Raw genomic sequence first — 23,345 nt, forward strand, 5'->3', positions numbered from 1 at the left:
ACAGAGAACGTAAGGAGGAGGAAATGAATGTAGAATGTAGAAGAGATGAGTGGAGCAGGAGGAGGATACAGGAAAGTGTGGAGGGAGATGAAAGCATGTTGTAGGGTTTTGTAGTACCAGACAGTCTGTGGAGACTTTTAGACTGAATGTTATCCTCCACAGGGTCAAAGTCAAAGATTGAGCCTGGGTCCGTCCGCCACACCTTAAGGTCTTTGACGGGGGAAAGGTCAGGAAAAGGTCATTTAGACTTACAGAGAAAAGACAGGAAGACAACAGAAATCCACAGTTTAAGTCATGTTGATTACAGAGAGTAAACACATACAGTTTCGGGCCAGGTGAGTAGAGTCCAATGTGGAGCTTCCGTCTGCAGAGTGAGAAACTTGTCACAATGGATCTTTTCTGTTTCCACAAATGTAACGTGGACACATCTGGGCTTGGATCCTTGTTGTCACTGACACTAAACAACCCCTAATTGCTAGACACTAGACAGCAAATGTAATTGAAAAATCTTGTTCAAAGGACATCACAAATTCCCCGGACTCGTCAAAGATTAGATTCATTAATTTCCCTGACTTTAAGGTCAAATCCTTTTTGAGGATGTGTGGTGCCTGCCATTTTGTGTGCTGCTCACCTACGATGATGCCTCCAGGTCTCCTGTCCATCTCCACCACCTGTGGGTGCACTCCCTTGTAGGCTGCCTCGCTCATCATCAGCTTGTTCCGGTGGTGCATTCTCTCCATGCTTTGTTCCTCCATCACTGGGGTGCAGCCTCGGCCCCTAGTCCGCTCAAAGTCCTCGTGGTATTTCGCCTGGCAAAGCAAATATGGGGGGCACCTTTTCAGCTTCACGATAACAAGTCAGAGTTTTATGTGGCAGCTTAATGAGAGGAACATTATTGATGTGCATTAACACATTTGTGAAATCGTGTCACACCAGGCAAATCCTCTGTCAAACGCACAAAAACACATGTGCCGAAGCCCCCCCCCCCCCCCCACACACACACACACACACACACACACACACACAAAGTGTGCATTTTGGTCAGACAGAAAAGGGTGCATTTTGGTCAGTATGCAAAAAAACTCCACACAAGTAACCATGTAAAACATTTTTTATTAGTAAAACACACACTCACAGACACGCTCACAAACACACGCTCATTACGGCTCCATCATGAATGGTAACAGCCATGCTGTTAACTCTTTAGCTCTGTGGGTTAAAAGTGCAGCAGTCCCACCCGCAGTGTGCTTGACACGTGTTAACTCGCTCCATGATCTACGCAACCGCCATGGTAACCTGAGCTCTACCATGGAGATATCGTTCTGGGACTTCCTGACACGCCTCAGTTCGGGCGTGTCCAACTCGTTGCAGGACCGGCCCTTCATCTCTTTCATCCCTCGCTGGTACTTCACCTGGAACACACAAAAGATAAGCATGGTCATCCTCACCAGCACACTCCCACCTGGGTTTTGTTGAATCTAAAATGTAGTGCCATTTCCACGACATAGGGCACTGCTTGCAGTCAGAGCCCACATACATGTTGCACAAGAGGTTACTGACCGATTTTAAGTGTGGCCCCACGGACCTCGGTGAAGACCTGATGCGGCCCACAGGCCAAAATGAGTTTGATGCCCCTGATTTGAAAGCTCATCTGACCAGAATCAGTGGCACCTTAATCGGGGAGAACGGGCTGGTGGTAATGACTGGAGTGGAATTTGTGGAATGGTTTGATGTCATTCCATTTGCTACGTTTCAGTCATTATTATGAGTCATCCTCCCCTGATAGGTTGTCATTTCAGGTGCATCCTATGTGACTTGCCGAGCTGATGTTCTCCTGGTTCTGACGGACTCTCTCCAACTCTGGGGTGACTCCTACACTGGTGGCCTGCAGCTGCTTTTTATACTTCACCTGTGGTCACACGATATTCACACAACATTAAAACAACATTCACAAGTCAGAGTTTATCTGTCTCCACAATCAGAAAACCAGTTTGCAACCAGAATATTACATTATTATGACGTCCCATGCCAGATTTTGCCTCCTAGGTATCATTAGTGATTGGCAGCTGGGTGAAAATAGTGTCCCGGTTCAGTTGCCATGGCTCCAGAGGTCCTGGGCTGCCTTGCTGGGACCCTGTGTCCCTCCCTCCCTCCCGTCTGCTCTGCTCCCTCAATGGGGGATTGTTCAGCAGGGTCCACTAATGGCTGTAATGACTTAGACTGGACCAGGACCAGTGTGAAAGGCTGTCTGTGTCAGGCGGGACAGGACAGAGTTTCAGACCAAAATAATGTTCAATAACAAACCAGGGGTTTAAATTAGGGGTTTAAATGTAATGCCAGGAGCAAATTCAATGGTAGGCATTGTATCAGTAACTAAATGGTTGTTCAGTGTGTCTGCCGTTTGTCATTTTTAGTTTGCAGCAATGAAGCTGTAGAAGACCCAAACAAAACCAGATGAAACCAGTTTTCAAAACAAGGGCTCTTCCTGTGAGGTCAAAGGTCAGACAAGGTTCTCACAGAGCTGATGTTCTCCTGGTTCCTGCGGACCCTCTCCGTGTCAAGGGTTTCCATGACTGCCGTCCCGCTCCCCACCCCCTCTCTGTATTTCACCTGGACATGGAACAGAGCCGTCACACAATCTTACAGCGGCACTGTTAACTTGCTCAGGTCATAAAAATAATTCCCATCAACACTCATCATAATATTGAAGACCTTGTTAAAAAAAGAAAACCAAGTACATAATAGAGCTAGGTTCAGATCTAGATACAGATCTAGGTTCAGATCTAGGTTCAGATCTAGATACAGATCTAGGTTCAGATCTAGGTTCAGATCTAGGAACAGATCTAGGTACAGATCTAACTTACAGCAACATACTGTAGTTCATAAGATCCAAGGACTATATGTACAGTACATGGTTGTGTAGAACAAAGGATTACATCTTACATCACTGATTTTCTTTGTGTTCTCTCTGGCGAGGATGATTTCTGGCGTGTCGGTGACAGAAGACATCAGGCTTCTGTGCAGCTTTGAGTCCCAAGCGTACCAACACTGGAGGTTTAGAGCAAAAGGGCAACTGTGTAGACAGATAATACTGCAAGTTATAAAAGTGTGTGTGTGTGTGTGTGTGTGTGTGTGTGTGTACTGTGTCCCTCACTGAGCTGATGTTTCTCTGGTTGTTCTTCACTCTCTCCATCTCGGGGGTGTCGAACCCATACGAACCCTTCAGCTTCTCTGCTTCATCCTTGTACTTCTTCTGCATAAATCCGAGAGATTGACACTCCATCAAAGCACATGTCCCATTCATTAGTGCAACATAAAGGGCTACTCATGGTGGCATGCAGTACAGAGAGGTACCTGACTGTAGACATCTTTCATGTATGCGGCGTGCAGTAGTTCTGGTGTGTCCGTCACCGTACCGTACGAGCTCTCCCTCAGCTGGGCTGTCTGCTTGTAGGAGGCCTGAAAAAGTCAAACACAGACTAACACTTACAGTACACTAACCGACTTAGGTTAGCTTAGCAACAACAGGATATTAAAAACATCATGACAGTAACACTGGTTTTCGTTTCCTGTTGCATAACGTTTGCTACTGTTTTCCCCCAATGAACACGATCAAGGTTTTGTTTTAGAGTGAAACTAAATAGACACAATATAGTCTCTAAAATGAATGTTTTATGAGGTGGTTTCATAAGACAGGGATGCAGACCGACGATGCTTAGGCTCATCTATAAGTGATGAGGGAAGACCATACGTTGTCTGTGTGCGTTGCGGTTATGTAATGGAGCCCTGAGGCTGGACGGGTCCATCTGCTGCCTGTTATTTTACCTGATTATAATGACTGTGGAGTTGATTAGTATTACTGTGGGCAGGTCTGTAAAAGAGAGCAGATGTTCTCAGATGGAAAAAATTGCCACAAAGCAGATGTGATACTTTACTGCTGCGTCACATTTGAAATATTGAGAATTTAAAATATGACAAATGTGACTGGTTCCATTTCAGCCTCTAACCCGTTGGTCTCTCCTGTCTAGTTCAGAAGAGGCTGGTGGGAGCAGTTATAGGAGGGTGGGCTCATTGTAATGGCTGGAAAGGAATTAATTAACGTGGTTTCCATGTGTTTGATGCCATTCCATTTATAACATTCCAGCCATTACAATGAGCCCATCCTCCTATAACTCACCCCACCAGCCTCCTAGGGTCTACATATACCAAAGGCTTTGGATAGTTGTAAGCAATATGATGATGGCTCTACTTAGACTCCTATTAAGACTAAGCAGAGCTTCCACCATAATGCTTTTACCTATGCAGACCAAAGTTGTAGGGGCTAGGTAGAGAAATGGAGCTGGGCCTAACTAGTGGTATGGGTTGGGCCCTACCTGGCTGGTTAACTAGTGGTATGGGTTGGGCCCTACCTGGCTGGTTAACTAGCGGTATGGGTTGGGCCCTACCTGGCTGGTTAACTAGTGGTATGGGTTGGGCCCTACCAGGCTGGTTAACTAGCGGTATGGGTTGGGCCCTACCAGGCTGGTTAACTAGCGGTATGGGTTGGGCCCTACCAGGCTGGTTAACTAGCGGTATGGGTTGGGCCCTACCAGGCTGGTTAACTAGCGGTATGGGTTGGGCCCTACCTGGCTGGTTAACTAGCGGTTTGGGTCGGGCCCTACCTGGCTGGTTAACTAGCGGTTTGGGTTGGGCCTAACCTGGCTGGTTAACTAGTGGTTTGGGTTGGGCCCTACCTGGCTGGTTAACTAGTGGTTTGGGTTGGGCCCTACCTGGCTGGTTAACTAGTGGTTTGGGTTGGGCCCTACCTGGCTGGTTAACTAGTGGTTTGGGTTGGGCCCTACCTGGCTGGTTAACTAGTGGTATGGGTTGGGCCCTACCTGGCTGGTTAACTAGTGGTTTGGGTTGGGCCATACCTGGCTGGTTAACTAGTGGTTTGGGTTGGGCCCTACCTGGCTGGTTAACTAGTGGTATGGGTTGGGCCCTACCTGGCTGGTTAACTAGTGGTTTGGGTTGGGCCCTACCTGGCTGGTTAACTAGTGGTTTGGGTTGGGCCCTACCTGGCTGGTTAACTAGTGGTTTGGGTTGGGCCCTACCTGGCTGGTTAACTACTGGTTTGGGTTGGGCCCTACCTGGCTGGTTAACTAGTGGTTTGGGTTGGGCCCTACCTGGCTGGTTAACTAGTGGCATGGGTTGGGCCCTACCTGGCTGGTTAACTAGTGGTATGGGTTGGGCCCTACCTGGCTGGTTAACTAGTGGTTAGGGTTGGGCCCTACCTGGCTGGTTAACTAGTGGTATGGGTTGGGCCCTACCTGGCTGGTTAACTCTGTGGCCTTCTTGGCCCTCTGCATCTCCAACACGTCACCACTGATCTCCATGCCTTTACCCATGATGTCATTCTCCAGGTCCTTGCGGTACTCTTTCTAGAAGGACAGATTCAACACTGCTTAATTCTCACATAATGTAATGATGGTATGATATTGTGCATCACAAAAGTGAAGTGTGTGTGTGTGTAAATTCCAAGAAGTAAAAAAACTGTGAAAGTGAAAGATGAGTTTTTAAGCAAAACTGTACCTCATTGAGGATGTGGCTGGCATTTTTAGCCCGTATCAGTTCTGGTGTGTCCTCCAATCCCAGCCCTGAGAGCCCCCTCCCCTTCACCTCCAGTCCTTCCCTCCTGTACTCCTTCTGTAGGCACCAGCCATAGAAATATCATTACTAGAATGGACATTCCCAATCAAGCAAATGTTTTTTAATTCTAACTGAATGTATGTGTAGATGATGCATTTCAGCAGATGGCAAAATGGACTCAGACCATAGACTTAAGACCACATTTGAAGTATAGAGACATGTGATTTTGAGATAAACTATCCCTTTAAAATATCATAGAGGGCTATGTTGGCACAGACCTCACTCAGGACGTTGCTGGCGTGGCGGGCAGTCAGGTATCCAGGGGTCAGGTCAACATCCACTAGGGCCTTGCCCCGGATGTGGTCATCATATTCCTTCCTGTACTCTCTCTGATGTCAGTGGGGGAAAAAAGGCATGCCATCACCCTTCTGTCATTACCGCACACACACACACACACACACACACACACACACGTTACATCATTACAGTAAAGACAGGTGTGTCACCCACCTCGCTTTGCATTTTCTGAGCCTCCTTGGACACTCTGTAAGACTGTGTGTCCACAAACTCCATCTGGGACTTGCCTTTGTTTCTCTCATACTCTTCCTTGTATTTCACCTGTTAGGGAAGCACATCCATTAAACCACAAGAGGCAGAATCATCGACAATCAATAACGTGTGTGGGAGTTATAATGTACAGTATAATATATGTACCTTACAGTACAGGGAGTGCATACATTTGTTGTGTGTGTGTATGTGATCACTGCAGGAGGGGAACCTACAACCTTGCTGCTAACGCCACCCTTATCCAACAGAGCCACACAGGCCAGTTATCTTTTTAAAAAACATCCGGGAGATCTACGCCGTTCCACCTCAGGCTCATTTAGATGTTTTGACCCTCAGCGTTGAAACATTGTTTCAGTAAACCCCATGGTAGTATAGACCACAGCGTGAGGAGTCTCTTACTATACCCACCTGGCTGTGCAGTACTGCATTCTCCCTGTGGTGGAGCTGTTCTGCTGTGTCCAGTGCTATATGGTAGTGTCCCTTAGACTGCTCGTACTTCTTCTTGTACTCTATCTGAATAGACAGAGGACAGGTGTTTGTTAGAGCAGGGCTGGATCAAAAGCCTGCACAGTGCATATTTGGCGGCTCTCTAGGAGGGTTACTAGACGTTCTGATCTGTATCAGGGAGAGGGAAACATTTACGTTGCTCTGCAGCTTGCTGGCGTGTAGAGCGTGTTTCAGCTGTAGTAGGTTGGGCAGGTCCATGGATCCCTCGATCACCTGGTTCTGGTTGATCTTATACTTCACCTGTAGAGAACAAACAAACACAGATAGAAACCTTCCTGAAATGAGTGTTGTCCTTCACATGCGGGGGGGGGTGCAAGGCATGGTCGAGGAAGCAATGTGAGGATTCTGTGAGGTAAACAGAGGATTCACCTCACTCATCCCCACGGGAGTGATACAACTGGCTTGGGGTCTATTCTCGTTTGAATTCAAGTCAACAAAAATGGCCCATTGTTTTTAGTGAGGATGCTTTCAATGTCAATTCACTTCCTGAATTGACTGAATTGAGATGACATTAACACCAACCCTGGTAAATACACAGGAAATCTGTTCTCAAATCCTAAGACGTCTGACATGGGAACTTTCATCCTCACAGCGCAGGCTACAGCTTCTCATCCAAAGGGCCCCACTCTCTTTAGTTTCAACCAAACCCTCCATTTGCCTTTAAAAGGTTCCCATGGAAACTGCTAACACGGCAGCCTGAATTTTAGCTAAGTGCATGATGAAAGCAATAAAACATAGGAACCTCAATGGAACAAACCCAGGAGACTGGAGAGGAGCTGAGGGGGGTGTCCCATTGAGGTTCCATTTACAGGCTGTTTCTGAAGGGACATTGGAGGAGTGTACTGTAATACCCAACTACTAAGCCGAGCACAGCTGAGCTGCCGCATTCAGTAGCCAAACGTTGTTGAACGTTGCAGATAGAAATGCTACAAATAGAGCCGGCGTGATTCCTTATTCTACATGTCAGAGAGGCATGTAGAAAAACATGACTGTTCTACATAGCTTATTTCTATCTGAAAGTTGCGTCCTGCTGAACATGCCCCAGGTTACGCATCCACCATAACGGCCAGAACTGTGTTGGAAAGGACAATGTGGGAAGAAAATCAGAGTCAGCACAGCACAGTTTGGGCCGGTGCAATAGTGTGAAAAGGGTATATAGTTGAAGTCGGAAGTTTACATACACTTAGATTGGAGTCATTAAAACTCGTCTTTCAACCACTCTACAAGTTTCTTGTTAACAAACTATAGTTTTGGCAAGTTGGTTAGGACATCTATTTCGTGCATGACACAAGCAAGTAATTTTTCCAACAATTGTTTACAGACAGATTATTTAACTTATAATTCACTGTATCACAATTCCATTGGGTCAGAAGTTTACATACACTAAGTTGACTATGCCTATAAACAGCTTGGAAAATTCCAGAAAATTATGTCATGGCTTTAAAAGCTTCTGATAGGCTAATTGACAACAATTGAGTCAATTGAAGGTGTACCTGTGGATGTATTTCAAGGCCTGCCTTCAAACTCAGTGCCTCTTTGCTTGACATCATGGGAAAATCAAAAGAAATCAGCCAAGACCTCAGAACAAAAATTGTAGACCTCCACAAGTCTGGTTCATCCTTGGGAGCAATTTCCAAATGCCTGAAGGTACCACGTTCATCAGTACAAACAATAGTACGCAAGTATAAACACCATGGGACCACGCAACCGTCATAACGCACAGGAAGGAGCTTCTGTCTCCTAGAGATGAAAATACTTTGGTGCAAAAAGTGCAAGTCAATCCCAGAACAACAGAAAAGGACCTTGTGAAGATGCTGGAGGAAACAGGTACAAAAGTATCTATATCCACAGTAAGACAAGTCCTATATCGACATAACCTGAAAGGCCGCTCAGCAAGGAAGAAGCCACTGCTCCAAAACCGCCATAAAAAGCCAGACTATGGTTTGCAACTGCACATGGGGACAAAGATCGTACTTTTTGGAGAAATGTCCTCTGGTCTGATGAAATAAAAATAGAACTTAATGACCATCGTTATGTTTGGAGGAAAAAGGTGGAGGCCTGCAAGCCGAAGAACACCATCCCAACCATGAAGCACGGGGATGGCAGCATCATGTTGTGGGGGTGCTTTGCTGCTGGAGGGACTGGTGCACTTCCCAAAATAGATGGCATCATGAGGGAGGAAAATTATGTGAATATATTGAAGCAACATCTCAAGACATCAGTCAGGAAGTTAAAGCTTGGTCGCAAATGGGTCTTCCAAATGGACAATGACCCCAAACATACTTCCAAAGTTGTGGCAAAATAGCCTTATAAGGACAACAAAGTCAAGGTATTGGAGTGGCCATCACAAAGCCCTGACCTCAATCCCATAGAAACTTTGTGGACAGAACTGAAAAAGCGTGTGCGAGCAGGGAGGCCTACAAACCTGACTCAGTTACACCAGCTCTGTCAGGAGAAATGGGCCAAAATTCACCCAACTTATTGTGGGAAGCTTGTGGAAGACTATCGGAAACGTTTCTGACTCAAGTTAAACAATTTAAAGGCAATGCTACCAAATACTTATTGAGTGTATGTAAACTTCTGACCCACTGGGAATGTGATGAAATCATAAATAAATAAATCCTTCTCTCTTCTATTATTCTGACATTTCACATTCTCAAAATAAAGTTGTGATCCTAACTGACCTAAGACAATGAATTTTTACCAGGATTAAATGTCAGGAATTGTGAAAAACTGAGTTAAAATATATTTGGCTAAGGTGTATGTAAACTTCCAACTTCAACTGTAAGTGCACCACGTGACTGGAGTTTGTGTGGGGACGGACAGGGCGCGTTGGAGACCCACCTGGCTGGTGAGAGCGTGGGCAGCCTGTGTGTGTTTGAAGGACACACAGTTGCTGGGGTTGTACTGGGGCTTCTGACCCTTGAACTCCCTCTCAAACTTCTCCTTGTAGTGCACCTGATGTGTGTTATGTGTGTGTGTGTGTGTGTGTGTGTGAGAGGGAGAGTGAGAGACAGAGATATGTGAGTACACACAGCGACAGCAGAAGTGATGAGGCACACACACCATTACCCCCTTATCCTCCCATTTTTCTCCCCCTCAGCATTCCACCTCCCCCTCCTCCCCATTCAGCTCTCCGCCCAGCAGTCATGACAAAGCACATCTGTGGTGCTAAACCAGGGGACCCAGCAGGTCTGGGACCAGGCCAAGCATGAATGTCCTTTCATTAAACAGTGGCCGAAGGACAGAAAACTAAAAACGACATGGCCCCGTCTCAATAAAATTGTCTCCTTCCCTTGTCTCATTAACAGTGGCAGAAGGGTATGTCAGAACAGTTTCGAGATGCATGGTTTTGTCGCAATACACTTAAACCATCTCTTTTCATTGTATCCTTTCCTTAGCTCCTTCCCTTTATGGTTGGAGACAAACTAATTATCCAGTCAATGGTACAATACCTGGTTATAAAATGTAAAACAGTAGTACACACACCACACATACACCACACACACACACACCACACACATATATATGGAATGTTTTATTATCTTACCAGGCTAGCGAGTTTGGAGGCCACTTTGGCATGCTCGATATCAGATCTTCCCAGGACATCATTGTAGATTTCATGCTTAGTTTTACTCCTATAGGACACCTGTGAACCAGAGGAACCAGAGAAACAAGGGCAAGCAGAGACACACTGTGAAAGGGCTAACTTTGCTATTCAGTATGTATTCTCTCCGTGTTATGTTCATGGGCTTCTCCCTAAATGAAACAGACTGTGTGTATGAGAGAGAGATCCCAGCTAGGGACCAGGACTGGGACTGTCGATGTGGTGGTAGAGCAGTGGAGGTGTTGAATATTTGATGAGTGCTGCTACCCACACACACTGCCTCACCCACACAGCACAAGCAAAGTTGTGTGTCCCACTGTAAATGAACTGCTTAATAAAGCCTTCATAAACCCTTTATAAGAACTATAAAGATGTTTCAGACATTATTCACAAGCAGTTATCATATGCTATATAAAGGGTGGCAATAACGTTTATGGCAGAACACATGATGTAAGGTCCTTTTATCACCATTATGTAGTCGGACTTTGCTTAGATATGAATCGTTAACAGCTATCTAGTTCTGAATCTAAAGTTAATTTAGAGTGTGACACTCGTCTAATCTTGGGACTAGAGTGAGGTAAATCAACACCATGTCCAACACCTTTTCATAAAAAAAACTAAAGACTAAAAAATAGAATATATATAGAGTTGAAGTCAGAAGTTTACATACACCTTAGCCAAATACATTTAAACTCAGTTTTTCACAATTCCTGACATTTAATCAGAGTAAAAATTCCTTGTCTAGGTCAGTTAGGATCACCACTTTTTTTTAAGAATGTGAAATGTCAGAATAATAGTAGAGAGAATGATCTATTTCAGCTTGCATTTCTTTCATCACATTCCCAGTGGGTCAGAAGTTTACATTCACTCAATTAGTATTTGATAGCATTGCCTTGCCACAATAAGTTGGGTGAATTTTATCCCATTCCTCCTGACAGAGCTGGTGTAACTGAGTCAGGTGTGTAAGACCTCCTTGCTCACACACACTTTTTCAATTTTGTCCACAAATGTTCTATAGGCTTGAGGTCAGCACTTTGTGATGGCCACTCCAATACCATGACTTTGCTGTCCTTAAGCCATTTTGCCACAAATCTGGAAGTATGCTTGGGGTCATTGTCCATTTGGAAGACCCATTTGCGACCAAGCTTTAACTTCCTGACTGATGTCTTGAGATGTTGCTTCAATATATCCATATAATTTTCCTTCCCCATGATGCCATCTATTTTGTGAAGTGCACCAGTCCAGCAAAGCACCCCCACAAACATGATGCTGCCACCCCCTTTGCTTCATGGGTTGGGATGGTGTTCTTCGGCTTGCAAGCCTCCACCTTTTTCCTCCAAAATTATGGCCAAACAGGTCAATTTTTGTTTCATCAGACCAGAGGACATTTCTCCAAAAAGTACGATATCCGTCCTTGTGTAGTTGCAAACCGTAATCTGGCTTTTTTATGGCAGTTTTGGAGCAGTGGCTTCTTCCTTGCTGAGCGGCCTTTCAGGTTATGTCAATATAGGACTCGTTTTACTGTGGATATCGATACTTTTTTTACCCGTTTCCTCCAGCATCTTCACAAGGTCCTTTGCTGTTGTTCTGGGATTGATTTGTACTTTTTGCACAAAGTACGTTCATCTCTAGGAGACAGAACACGTCTCCTTCCTGAGCGGTATGACGGCTGCGTGGTCCCATGGTGTTTATACTTGCATACTATTGTTTGTACAGATGAACGTGGTACCTTCAGGCCTTTGGAAATTGCTCCCAAGGATGAACCAGACTTGTGGAGGTCTACAATCTTTGTTCTGGGGTCTTGGCTGATTTCTTTTGATTTTCCCATGATGTCAAGCAAAGAGGCACTGAGTTTGAAGGTAGGCCTTGAAATACATCCACAGGTACACCTCCAATTGACTCAAATTGTGTCAATTAGCCTATCAGAAGCTTCTAAAGCCATGACTTTTCTGGAATTTTCCAAGCTGTTTAAAGGCACAGTGAACTTAATGTATGTAAACTTCTGACCCAATGGAATTGTGATACAGTGAATTATAAGTGAAATAATCTGTCTGTAAACAATTGTTGGAAAAATTACCTGTGTCATGCACAAAGTAGATGTCCTAACCAACTTGCCAAAACTATAGTTTGTTAAACAAGAAATGTGTGGAGTGGTTGAAAAACTCCAACCTAAGTGTATGTAAACTTCCGACTTCAACTGTATATATTATATTGTATTTGCTGTAAATGCACTTCAGAAAAAGTTTGATTTGACATGAACTCACGTCGCTGGCCAGTTCAGTGGCCTGTTTGGCGTTCAGGATATCAGGTCTGTCCGCCAACGTGGTGAAATTGTGGTGTTCCTGTTTTCCTGTCCTGTAGTTGACCTGAAGGCAGGGAGGAGGGAAGGAAGTGTTAGGATTATTTGCAGAGCGATTCATTTTTTGCATTTCAGGGGCATTCATTCAATCATCATCATTTGTGTACTGTAACATTCTGTGTCCAAATGCAATGTCTCCTCACTGGTTGATATTTCTGTAACAGAGAGATGAAGCCTAGTGATAGATATTAGAACGATCAATGGGAACGATCAGTCGGATCCTTTGGCCCACTTTTCCCTGGGTGATGTTGATGCATACTGACAACTCTCAAATGAGCAACGTGGCCAGAGGGCCCTCAGAATCCATTATGGGATATTGGCACACAAAAATCCCTGACCTCAACCAAACATGCAGAATGTGGATAAAATCTGCATTTGTGTGCACTTAATTTTTCCATGGATTCATATCCATGTTGACTAAAACTTCAGACAAATGTATTTTATACAGCACAAGTGACAACAACTAGCTAGCCTAAACCAGAACATTTCCCATGATTGTAGCTTGTGTGACCTACAGCAGTATAATAGTTACCGCTGCTGCCTTAGAGTACATGTAAGCCAGGTTCGAATCTGGCCAACTCCCTTCTAACAAACCCTCCTCCTTACTGTCCTGTCTCTCTTATTCACTATTTCTTCATTTATAAACATAAAACAGTTTGTATCAGGGGAAATGCATTGTGGGTAATTACTTCACTCTGCTGTTTGTTGACTTCCATAGCGTGGGAGACCTCTGGTAAGGTCTCCATGGTGGTGTAAGTGGACTGGCCTTTCTCCGCGTTGTACTTCTCCTTGTACAGTTTCTGGAGAGGACGACAGACCAGAGAGAAGGGCAAGAAAAGCATTACTTATTCAACGTGCTGATTACACGAGACCCTGGAATGGATACATCACCCACCCACACACAGTACATGAGATTCCCATCTAAGCGTTAATCATTTAGCAGGAGGGTGAACGTTAACAATATGCAGCTAAAGAATAACCGCTCGTTATCCAGGTATGATACCTCTGGTATGAACCAGTCACGGGGCACTGAGAGGTGATGGGCGCCAGTGTTATAGCTCTTTGGGAAATGGAGTGATGGGAAGAATAGATCAAGTGGGTTGTGTAGAAATACAAATCTGAATAATGTGCTTAGTGTATGTTGATCACCTCAAACCTCTGATCGGTGTTAGGGAGAGAGATACAGACAGAGACAGAGAGCGGAGTGAGCCAGACCGAGACTGGGACAGAGAGAGACTGAGCCAGACAGAGACAGAGAGCGGACTGAGCCAGACCGAGACTGGGACAGAGAGAGACTGAGCCAGACAGAGACAGAGACAGAGACTGAGCCAATCAGAGAGAAACAGAGAGAAACAGAGACAGACAGTGGACTGAGACAGAGAGTGAGACAGAGAAAGACTGAGCCAATGAGAGAGAGACAGAGAGCGGACTGAGCCAGACCGAGACTGGGACAGAGAGAGACAGAGACAGAGACAGACTGAGCCCGACAGAGAGTGGACTGAGACAGACAGAGGGGGTGTGTCTGGGTCAGTGGGTCTGCCTGCAGAACAGTAGACATCACAGCTGTTCCCCTCAGCGTCACGCCTGGTTGGGCACCTTGATACCCACTCTCTTGTCCAATGCATTGGCACTGAAGAGTATTAGGGGTAAGGGATTGGTTGGGCTGTGTGTTCCACTCAAATTACAGGGCATTCCACCTGGACTTCTGTATGAGCACTGATCCAGCACATAGTTATGCTATCCTCCTTTAGCAGGTGTCTCAGACCTGATGATATTCAGGTATATCATAGCATCAAGCTGGACACAAAAAAACAGAGAGAAACATGGACTGCAGCTGTGGACCAGATACTGGCATGCTTACATCACTCTGGTGCTTTGCCACTTCTTTAGCAAATGCAGTCTCAATGGTCTGGGGCATCTGTGAGTACAGACTGTGGCCTGTGTCCTTCCTACCCTCTTCTTTGTAGCTTTTCTGAAACAAGAAGGGAACGTCATGGCACATACTGTTTAACAATATGTATTATAAACAACGCACCCACCCACCCAGTATACCTGGCTGTAGAGCTGGGAGAGCTCTTTGGCATGCTGGATCTCACTGGTCTGGGGCATGAGGGAGTACAGAGAGTTGCCCATCTCCTTTTTCCCAGCTTCTTTGTATTTCCTCTGAAAACAACAACAACATTGTGAACTCTTCGTGGCTCTGATGATCCTTCCTCTCAACTCCACCAAGAACCCATCTAGAAACAATCAGCTTGAGAAAAAACTCAGCATAGAAGCAACAACTGGAATATTTGAGCTATTTGATGCTGGCTGCAGTAGTTGATATGGTAAGTCTATGACTAACATAGAGCCATTCTGCAGGAGTGTGATTGAAGCTGCTGGTTTTTCATCACACAGTTAGTAGAACAACGCTGTGAGCCGCACCTGAGACATCTCTTGAGACATTTCTTTAGCAAACTTAGTCTCCATGGTTTCAGGCAGTAGTGCGTACAAGCAATTGGAATGTTCCTGGGTGTCACTTTTGTAATTTTGCTGAAAATAAAAAAGGATACCCCCCCAAAACCCAACCAGAATGTTTGAAAAATATATACCATTCTATGTACACTTGAAGTCGGAAGTTTACATCCACCTTAGCCAAATTCATTTAAACTCAGTTTTTCACAATTCCTGACATTTAATCAGAGTAAAAATGCCCTGTCTAAGGTCAGTTAGGATCACCACTTCATTTTAAGAATGAGAAATGTTAGAATAATAGAAGAGAGAATTATTTATTTTCAGCTTTTATTTCTTTCATCACATTCCCAGTGGGTCAGAAGTTTACATACACTCAATTAGTATTTGGTAGCATTGCCTTTAAATGGTTTAACTTGGGTCAAACGTTTCAGCCTTCCACAAGCTTCCCACAATAAGTTGGGTGAATTTTGTCCCATTCCTCCTGACAGAGCTGGTGTAACTGAGTCAGGTTTGTAGGTCTCCTTGCTCGCACACGCCTTTTCAGTTCTGCCCACAAATTTTCTATGGGTTTGAGGTCAGAGCTTTGTGATGGCCACTCCAATACCTTGACTTTGCTGTCCTTAAGCCATAACTTTGGAAATATGCTTGGGGTCATTGTCCATTTGGAAGACCCATTTGCGACCAAGCTTTAACTGATGTCTTGAGAGGTTACTTCACTATATCTATATAATTTTCCTTCCTCAAGTTGTCATCTATTTTGTGAAGTTCACCAGTCCCTCCTGCAGCAAAGCACCCCCACAACATGATGCTGCCATCCCCGTGCTTCACGGTTGGGATGGTGTTCTTCGGCTTGCAAGCCTCCACCTTTTTCCTCCAAACATAACAATGGTTATTATGGCCAAACAGTTCTATTTTTCTTACATCAGACCAGAGGACATTTCTCCAAAAAGTACAATCTTTGTCCCCATGTGCAGTTGCAAACCGTAGTCTGGCTTTTTATTGGCGGTTTTGGAGCAGTGGCTTCTTCCTTGCTGAGTGGCCTTTCAGGTTATGTCAATATAGGACTCGTTTTACTGTGGATATAGATATTTTTGTACCTGCTTCCTCCAGCATCTTCACATGGTCCTTTGCTGTTGTTCTGGGATGGATTTGCACATTTCGCACCAAAGTACGTTCATCTCTAGGAGACTGAATGCTTGTCCTTTCTGAGCGGTATGATGACTGTGTGGTCCCATGGTGTTTATACTTGCATACTATTGTTTGTACAGATGAACGTGGTACCTTCAAGCATTTGGATATTGCTCCCAAGGATGAACCAGACTTGTGGAGGTCTACAATTTTTGTTCTGAGGTCTTGGCTAATTTCTTTTGATTTTCCCATGATGTCAAGCAAAGAGACACCAAGTTTGAAGGTAGGCTTTGAAATACATCCACAGGCACACCTCCAATTGACTCAAATTATGTCAATTAGCCTATCAGAAGCTTCTAAAGCCATGACATAATTTTCTGGAATTTTCCAAGCTGTTTAAAGGCACAGTCAACTCAGTGTATGTAAACTTCTGACACACTGGAATTGCGATACAGTGAATTATAAGTGAAATAATCTGTCTGTAAACAATAGTTGGGAAAATGACTTGTGTCATGCACAAAGTAGATGTCCTAACCGACTTGCCAAAACTATAGTTTGTTAACAAGACATTTGTGGAGTGGTTGAAAAACGAGTTTTAATGACGCCAAGCTAAGTGTGTGTAGACTTCCGACTTCAACTGTATATCCTTTTCAAGAACACATAATTTAAAATCTACAGTACATATCATCTGAAAATGCATATATTACACAGCATATATTTTCTTCATAAAATGTTTTGTAAAATATACCATGTATATATTTTCACACAAATAGAAATGTAGAGTACATTTGATTTTTAAATGCATGTACAAAACGTATGCTGCATACACTCAGAGTCAAGACATATTGACACACGTGCGCGCCTACTTTACCTCGCTCTGCATTTCTGAAATCTGTTTGGCAAACTCTATCTCCTTTGTCCCCGGCAGCTGAGAGAAAATGCTGCTGGATATCTCCTGTTTCCCTTTCTGTTTGTATTTATTCTGAAAGACACAACAAGTTCAGAACAAAACTGCCATTTTGATCTTGTATCAGTCCATTATCATAGCCTGTTGTACTACAGTAACATCCATCCATCCACCCACCTCACTCTGCAGTTCTGTCACTGTTTTAGCAAACTGAATCTCAGTGGTTTCTGGAAGCTGAGAGTACAGGCAGGTCAAACTCTCCTTTTTACCGACTTCTTTGTACTTATTCTGGAGAAGAAGAGGTGTGTGTATGCTTCAATTTCAATGAAAAATGATTAAGAAATGCTGTTTTATTGGGAATGCTAATTTCGTACAACTGAGGACACCTGAGACTGATAACATTGTTGACTTGTCTACCTCACTCTGTAACAGAGAAGCCTCTTTTGCGTGCTGGGTCTCCATAGTCTCTGGTAACAGGGCGTAGAGACAACTGGAGGCCTCTTTCTTCCCTGCTTCCTTATATTTAGTCTGCGACGCAATGAAAACAATCATGTTATTTCTGAATTTCCTTGTCAGCACACTAACTGTTATCAAATAGAGATGATATCTACCATATCTATTTATCAGCTGTGTTTCCCAACTCCGGTCCTCCAGTACCCCAACAGCACACATTTTTGTTGTAGCCCCAGACAAGCTCACCTGATTCACCTAATTGAAGGTTTGATGAGTAGTTGACAAGTTGAATCAGGTGTGCTTGTCCTGTGCTACAACAAAAAAATGTGTACTGTTGGGGTTACTGGAGGACTGGAGTTGGTAAATACGGCCATACTCAAGTTCATTGGAACTTGCCGGAACATAACTTTTGTCTGTAATTATTATTGTTCAGTATACTTGAGACAGCAACTAAATAGAAAGGAAGTGGCAAAACAATCAAGAGCGTCCAAGTCTAACCTCACTCTGAAGTTCGGTCACAGCCTTCACAAACTGGGTCTGTTTGGTCTCTGGTAGTTGAGAGTAAATGCAGGTAGAGATACTCTTCTTACCTTCCTCTTTGTACTTGTTCTAGGACACCAATGGGAAGAAACCAAGAATTGGACTCAGTTTGACTTTTGGATTTAGACACTGGGGATCTGTAGAGTGTTGGTAGTCAGGTGTTATTGGGGGTGACTTAGAAATAATCAATAATATAATCAATAATAAAAACTTTCACTGTCACTAGTGTTAAGCCCAAGCTTTAGTTGTTTGTTCTTTACCTCGCTCTGGAGGTCAGAGACTTTGGCAGCAAACTGGGTCTCTGTAGTCTGGGGGAGCTGAGAGTACAGACTACTGGACTGGGTCAGTTTCACATTCTCCTTGTACTTGTTCTGGAAAGACAACAAATTGGAGCCCTCATTAAGTCCTAGGATGATATTTTCACTAAGCACAGCATTTATTTCAAAATGAGTAAGTACGGTTAAAAACACCGCCTTTATGTGTATCTTAGAATTGGTGGAATATAGTATGAGGCAAATAGACCTTTACCTCACTCTGTAACAGAGAAGCCTCTTTGGCGTGCTGGGTCTCCAAAGTCTCTGGTAAGGTGGAGTAGAGAGATGTGGAGGCCTCTTTCTTCCCTGCCTCCTTGTATTTAGACTAGAAGACAAAATACGACATGATATTATCTCACATAATAGGTCATGAGTCATTTCTTATATCAACATTGACATACAACTAATGAATTACAATGTGCTGAATAAAATGTTCCCTCTTTTCAACGACTTGCTAAATGCACTTCCCGGAATAAACATTGTCACTGTATCTTATCACCGTCTCTTTCACCACTTAAGAAGAGAGCGTAGAGAGACATGCTTATCAATAAGGCAGGTTGTCTACGTCTATTTAAGAGAGGAGATAGAGGAGGCATCTGCTGTGATACCATGCAGGAGTGTGATGGAAGCTGCTGGTTTGTCATCACACAGTTAGTAGAACAACACTGTGAGCCGCACCTGAGATATTTCTTGAGACATTTCTTTAGCGAACTTGGTCCCCATGGTTTCAGGCAGTAGTGCGTACAAGCAATTGGACAGTTCCTGGGTGTCACTTTTGTAATTTTGCTGAAAGGTACAGAAAGTGTTGACAAAAATGAATAAAGTATTTTTGTCAGGTTTGAAAATCAAGATTAAACTGTTTCAGTTGGTAATGAGTGAATGCAAGGAGACACAAACAAATGATTCCTATAGTAACATGATCAAAATGAAGAACTACATGCACACACATTTTTTATTTGTGAGTGTTTCAGCTAGACATTAGAAGGAATATTTTACAACACAACTTTTATGGAACAGGTATAGATAGACATTCTACATTGACTAAACAAAATGAAACAGTAAAGTAATCTGAGCAACAACAAAAAAAAAAACTTTACCTCACTTCGGAATTCTGATTGCTGCTTGGCAAATTGTGTGTCCGCTGTTTCTGGCAGCAAGGAATACAGGCTGTTGGAAAGCTTCTGTTTACCATCCTCTTTGTATTTCACCTGAAAAACACATCTCTTTGATTTCTGTGGATCCAGGTAATGTGTCCTTTAAATGGATGTTTTTGTAAAAAGGCTTGTCATACGGTTGACATACGTTTTTCATGATGCCTTACCTCACTATAAATATCACGCTGCTCTTTGGCTAGTTGGGTCTCTGTCGTTTCTGGAAGCAGGGAGTACAGAGACCTGGAGGACCCCTTTTTGCCACCTTGCTTGTATTTCAGCTAGAGAAGGAAAAACAATGTCCGTGGTGATCATGATGATGACGATCAGAAAACATTTTTATTCTGAGGGATACTAGAGGATCTGAATAGATGAATATATCTATATAAGGCATAACGTCTTAATGTAGGGAATACTGTATCAGTGTAATAAACTATACCTTAACCATATTTGTACACTACATATGAAAGTATACTGTCTATAAGTGTACATGTGACGGTAGATGTGTAAAAGTACACTGTTAATCTACCTCACTCTGTAGCAGAGAAGCCTCTTTGGCGTGCTGGGTCTCCAAAGTCTCTGGTAAGGTGGCATAGAGAGATATTTGCTTCTTTACTGCCTCTCTATACTTTTTCTAAAACACAAAGTTATGTTTTTTTTAGTTTCCAAGGTCTGCTACATCTTTACGTGCTTCCTAAAAGTTTCCCACTCAAATCTTGAAAAAGTTGGTTACATTTTATGTAGACCATCCGTCATGGACCATCCGTCATGACATAACAGACCATACGTCATGACATAACAGATGTCTTAAACAATCATGACAGTTGGTGTCAGTTTATTAAAACGTACTTTACACTGTCATTACACAATACATTCGTTCGCTATGCCATTTAGCTGGTATAAACATCGTTGGGGTCATAACAGTGTAAAATCAGTTGTCGTAATCCGACACCAGCTGTCACGACTGTATTAATAATCTGTTGGGCAACATAAAACATAAAACATGACACTGTTGTTTCTCCCATGATGAAGGGTTCAAGTAGTGTCACCAAAGTCTGTTATCTAAAGTCTTACCTCACTCTGGAGTTGGGAAACGGCTTTCAAAAACTGCGTCTCCTTGGTCTCTGCTAGTTGAGAATAAACGCTTGTCGAAAGACTCCTTTTCCCATCTTCTTTATACTTGTTCTGATGGACATAAAAAAAAGCATTACACTTGTTCCTTTAGATGATGTAACCAAATGATGACATGGATTGCATTGGTGCAAATAAGCTTAGTAGACAGAATCACAGTAAGATGATTTGAAGTGTTCTAGCTAGCTACCTCACTTTGGAGCTCTGTAAGCTCTCGGGCAAACTGGATCTCTATTGTGTCAGGAAGTTGAGAATACAAGGAAGTTGACATGTCCTTTTTGCCTCCCTCTTTATAGTTATTCTGTCAAAAAAGAAGGGTGAAGTACTGAATGTTGTAAAAACTCATTATCAGCCAGAAGCACATGGTAGCATATAGAGCACTCGAATACAGACCCCATGAATTATGTGTGTGTGTGACTCACCTTGCTCTGTAGCTGGGAGGCCTCTTTGGCGTGCTGGGTCTCCAAAGTCTCTGGTAAGGTGGAGTAGAGAGAAGTGGAGACCTGCTGCTTGCCTGCCTCCTTGTACTTGGCCTGCCGCCCACACACACACATTCATTTGCAAATCTCAGTTCTAGAGTCAGTGGCAATTATTGACTGTCATAGAATATCATTGGTGGTTGTTATCAGTTCCATACACATGGGCCTCGACTGTCCATCCTCCCTCTAAGTGTCTCCTCTTATCTTTCGACCTGCCTGTCTATAAACTGACCCCCACAACCCAAGCCAATACCCTACCACCAACCTGCCTGTCTTTAAACAGACCCCACAGCCCAAGCCAATACCCTACCACCAACCTGCCTGTCTTTAAACAGACCCCACAGCCCAAGCCAATACCCTACCACCAACCTGCCTGTCTTTAAACAGACCCCACAGCCCAAGCCAATACCCTACCACCAACCTGCCTGTCTTTAAACAGACCCCACAGCCCAAGCCAATACCCTACCACCAACCTGCCTGTCTTTAAACAGACCCCACAGCCCAAGCCAATACCCTACCACCAACCTGCCTGTCTTTAAACAGACCCCACAGCCCAAGCCAATACCCTACCACCAACCTGCCTGTCTTTAAACAGACCCCACAGCCCAAGCCAATACCCTATCACCAAAATAGACCGTTCAACTTAGTCTCTGTTTAAAGTCTATGTTTTCATAAGGTCATAATTTATGGCTATATTTCTTCCCCTATCCAAACTTCACCATGACATTCAAATAGTCTACAACTCCTTTATTAACTGTTTGCAATGCAGTAGTTTTGACTTAGCTACAACCAGCACAGTAAAGGCTTTCAGAAGAAATCAAGAAGAGGAATAATTCCACACACAAGCTACCCAATCAAATCTAAAAGGTACATTTTTATATATATTTATTTTACCAAGATGGAGCAAGCTGTTACTGTTGGCCATGAAAAGCAAACGACATTTCAGGACAACAGCTTCGTTTGTGTGAGTGGAGTTGCTTTTTTTTTATCACACATTTTAAAACAACCCTGTGAGCCCCACCTGAGACATTTCTTGAGTCATTTCTTTAGCGAACTTGGTCTCCATGGTTTCAGGCAGTAGTGCGTACAAGGTATCGGGCAGTTCCTCGATGTATCTTTTGTACTTTAACTGGAAAAGTACAAAACATATCCCCAAAGGTTTAAGAGCAAGTCATTTTTGGTTTTGAGAAATTGACAGGTTGACATGGAAATACATGAAAGAAATGACTAAATAAATTCAGAATAGTAACTTTTTTTGTGACATTCGTAAAGAGAGGAAACAAATTCACAAGAACCTGACAACAACACACGCATAACATTTTTTTTTTTTGCAAACGAGAATAAACCAGAAATAGTCAAATAGTTGATTTAGTGGTAAAACAGATGCTGTACCTCACTCTGTATTTCTGACATCTGTTTGGCAAACTGAGTGTCTGCTGTTTCCGGGAGTAGAGAATAAAGGCTTGAGGAAATGCCTTCTTTACTCTCCTTTTTATACTTCACCTAGAACGAAGTCATAATGCGTGTTTCATGTCCCTATTTCAATAGGCACATATACGAAAACTATATTTAAATGCTTCTGTCTAATCAATACGTTTCATTGTTGATCAGTAAAATGGAGGACACGAGAGGAGGCAGAATCCACAGTATTTGGCTGTTGTGTTGGCATGACTATACTATTTTGTACCTCGCTCAGCATTTCAGAGTGCTCTTTGGCTAAATGAGTCTCTGCCGTCTCGGGGAGAACAGAGTAAAGAGAACTGGACATCTCCTTTTTCCCGGCATCCTTGTATTTGAGCTGGAATAGAGGAAGCAAAATCATTGATGTAGCATTTCTAGCTACAACACAATATTGAATTACCAGAATTGAAATGTAATTAAACCTCAATTTTAACTTTCTTAGTCATTAGAAAGAGTGTGGGACTAAATGGCGAATCCTAACATCTACTGAAGTCAAATTTGCACTTAGTCTCCCATTGATGGGTTAGCTGACAACACCATGAAAATGACGAGCACGCTTTAAATGGGGCAGAAGTTCATATGTTGTGGTGATTCTGGATGATCAGATACAGTGGGGCAAAAAAGTATTTAGTCAGCCACCAATTGTGCAAGTTCTCCCA

General features: G+C 43.4%; 1 protein-coding gene across 19 annotated transcripts in view; it reads right to left on the reverse strand.

Moving 5' to 3' along the window:
* Positions 1-23,345, reverse strand: part of LOC110489705 (LIM zinc-binding domain-containing Nebulette) — a 110,973-nt gene that overhangs the window by 3,217 nt on the left and 84,411 nt on the right. For 12 of the 19 annotated variants that reach the window (XM_036943888.1, XM_036943901.1, XM_036943890.1 and 9 more), the window contains 38 exons: positions 22,913-23,023; positions 22,618-22,728; positions 22,247-22,354; positions 21,169-21,279; positions 20,937-21,047; positions 20,690-20,800; positions 20,145-20,249; positions 19,786-19,896; positions 19,562-19,672; positions 19,143-19,250; positions 18,679-18,789; positions 18,411-18,521; positions 18,109-18,219; positions 17,575-17,685; positions 17,335-17,445; positions 17,122-17,232; positions 15,093-15,200; positions 14,721-14,831; positions 14,530-14,640; positions 13,358-13,468; positions 12,574-12,675; positions 10,253-10,351; positions 9,547-9,660; positions 6,838-6,942; positions 6,604-6,708; positions 6,139-6,246; positions 5,907-6,017; positions 5,572-5,685; positions 5,310-5,420; positions 3,355-3,459; positions 3,155-3,253; positions 2,944-3,048; positions 2,518-2,610; positions 1,820-1,909; positions 1,308-1,412; positions 632-809; positions 323-364; positions 118-210 (listed from right to left, as the gene is read on the reverse strand). In XM_036943888.1, the coding sequence (XP_036799783.1) occupies positions 118-210; positions 323-364; positions 632-809; positions 1,308-1,412; positions 1,820-1,909; positions 2,518-2,610; positions 2,944-3,048; positions 3,155-3,253; positions 3,355-3,459; positions 5,310-5,420; positions 5,572-5,685; positions 5,907-6,017; positions 6,139-6,246; positions 6,604-6,708; positions 6,838-6,942; positions 9,547-9,660; positions 10,253-10,351; positions 12,574-12,675; positions 13,358-13,468; positions 14,530-14,640; positions 14,721-14,831; positions 15,093-15,200; positions 17,122-17,232; positions 17,335-17,445; positions 17,575-17,685; positions 18,109-18,219; positions 18,411-18,521; positions 18,679-18,789; positions 19,143-19,250; positions 19,562-19,672; positions 19,786-19,896; positions 20,145-20,249; positions 20,690-20,800; positions 20,937-21,047; positions 21,169-21,279; positions 22,247-22,354; positions 22,618-22,728; positions 22,913-23,023 (4,084 nt within the window). Of the gene's footprint in view, positions 1-117; positions 211-322; positions 365-631; positions 810-1,199; positions 1,413-1,560; positions 1,910-2,517; positions 2,611-2,943; positions 3,049-3,154; positions 3,254-3,354; positions 3,460-5,309; positions 5,421-5,571; positions 5,686-5,906; positions 6,018-6,138; positions 6,247-6,603; positions 6,709-6,837; positions 6,943-9,546; positions 9,661-10,252; positions 10,352-12,573; positions 12,676-13,357; positions 13,469-14,529; positions 14,641-14,720; positions 14,832-15,092; positions 15,201-17,121; positions 17,233-17,334; positions 17,446-17,574; positions 17,686-18,108; positions 18,220-18,410; positions 18,522-18,678; positions 18,790-19,142; positions 19,251-19,561; positions 19,673-19,785; positions 19,897-20,144; positions 20,250-20,689; positions 20,801-20,936; positions 21,048-21,168; positions 21,280-22,246; positions 22,355-22,617; positions 22,729-22,912; positions 23,024-23,345 lie in introns of those variants that run through there. The other 7 variants (XM_036943903.1, XM_021562483.2, XM_036943889.1 and 4 more) reach the window with 6 other exon arrangements.

Source organism: Oncorhynchus mykiss, chromosome 15 (genome assembly GCF_013265735.2).
Source record: "Oncorhynchus mykiss isolate Arlee chromosome 15, USDA_OmykA_1.1, whole genome shotgun sequence".
Classification (NCBI taxonomy): domain Eukaryota; kingdom Metazoa; phylum Chordata; class Actinopteri; order Salmoniformes; family Salmonidae; genus Oncorhynchus; species Oncorhynchus mykiss.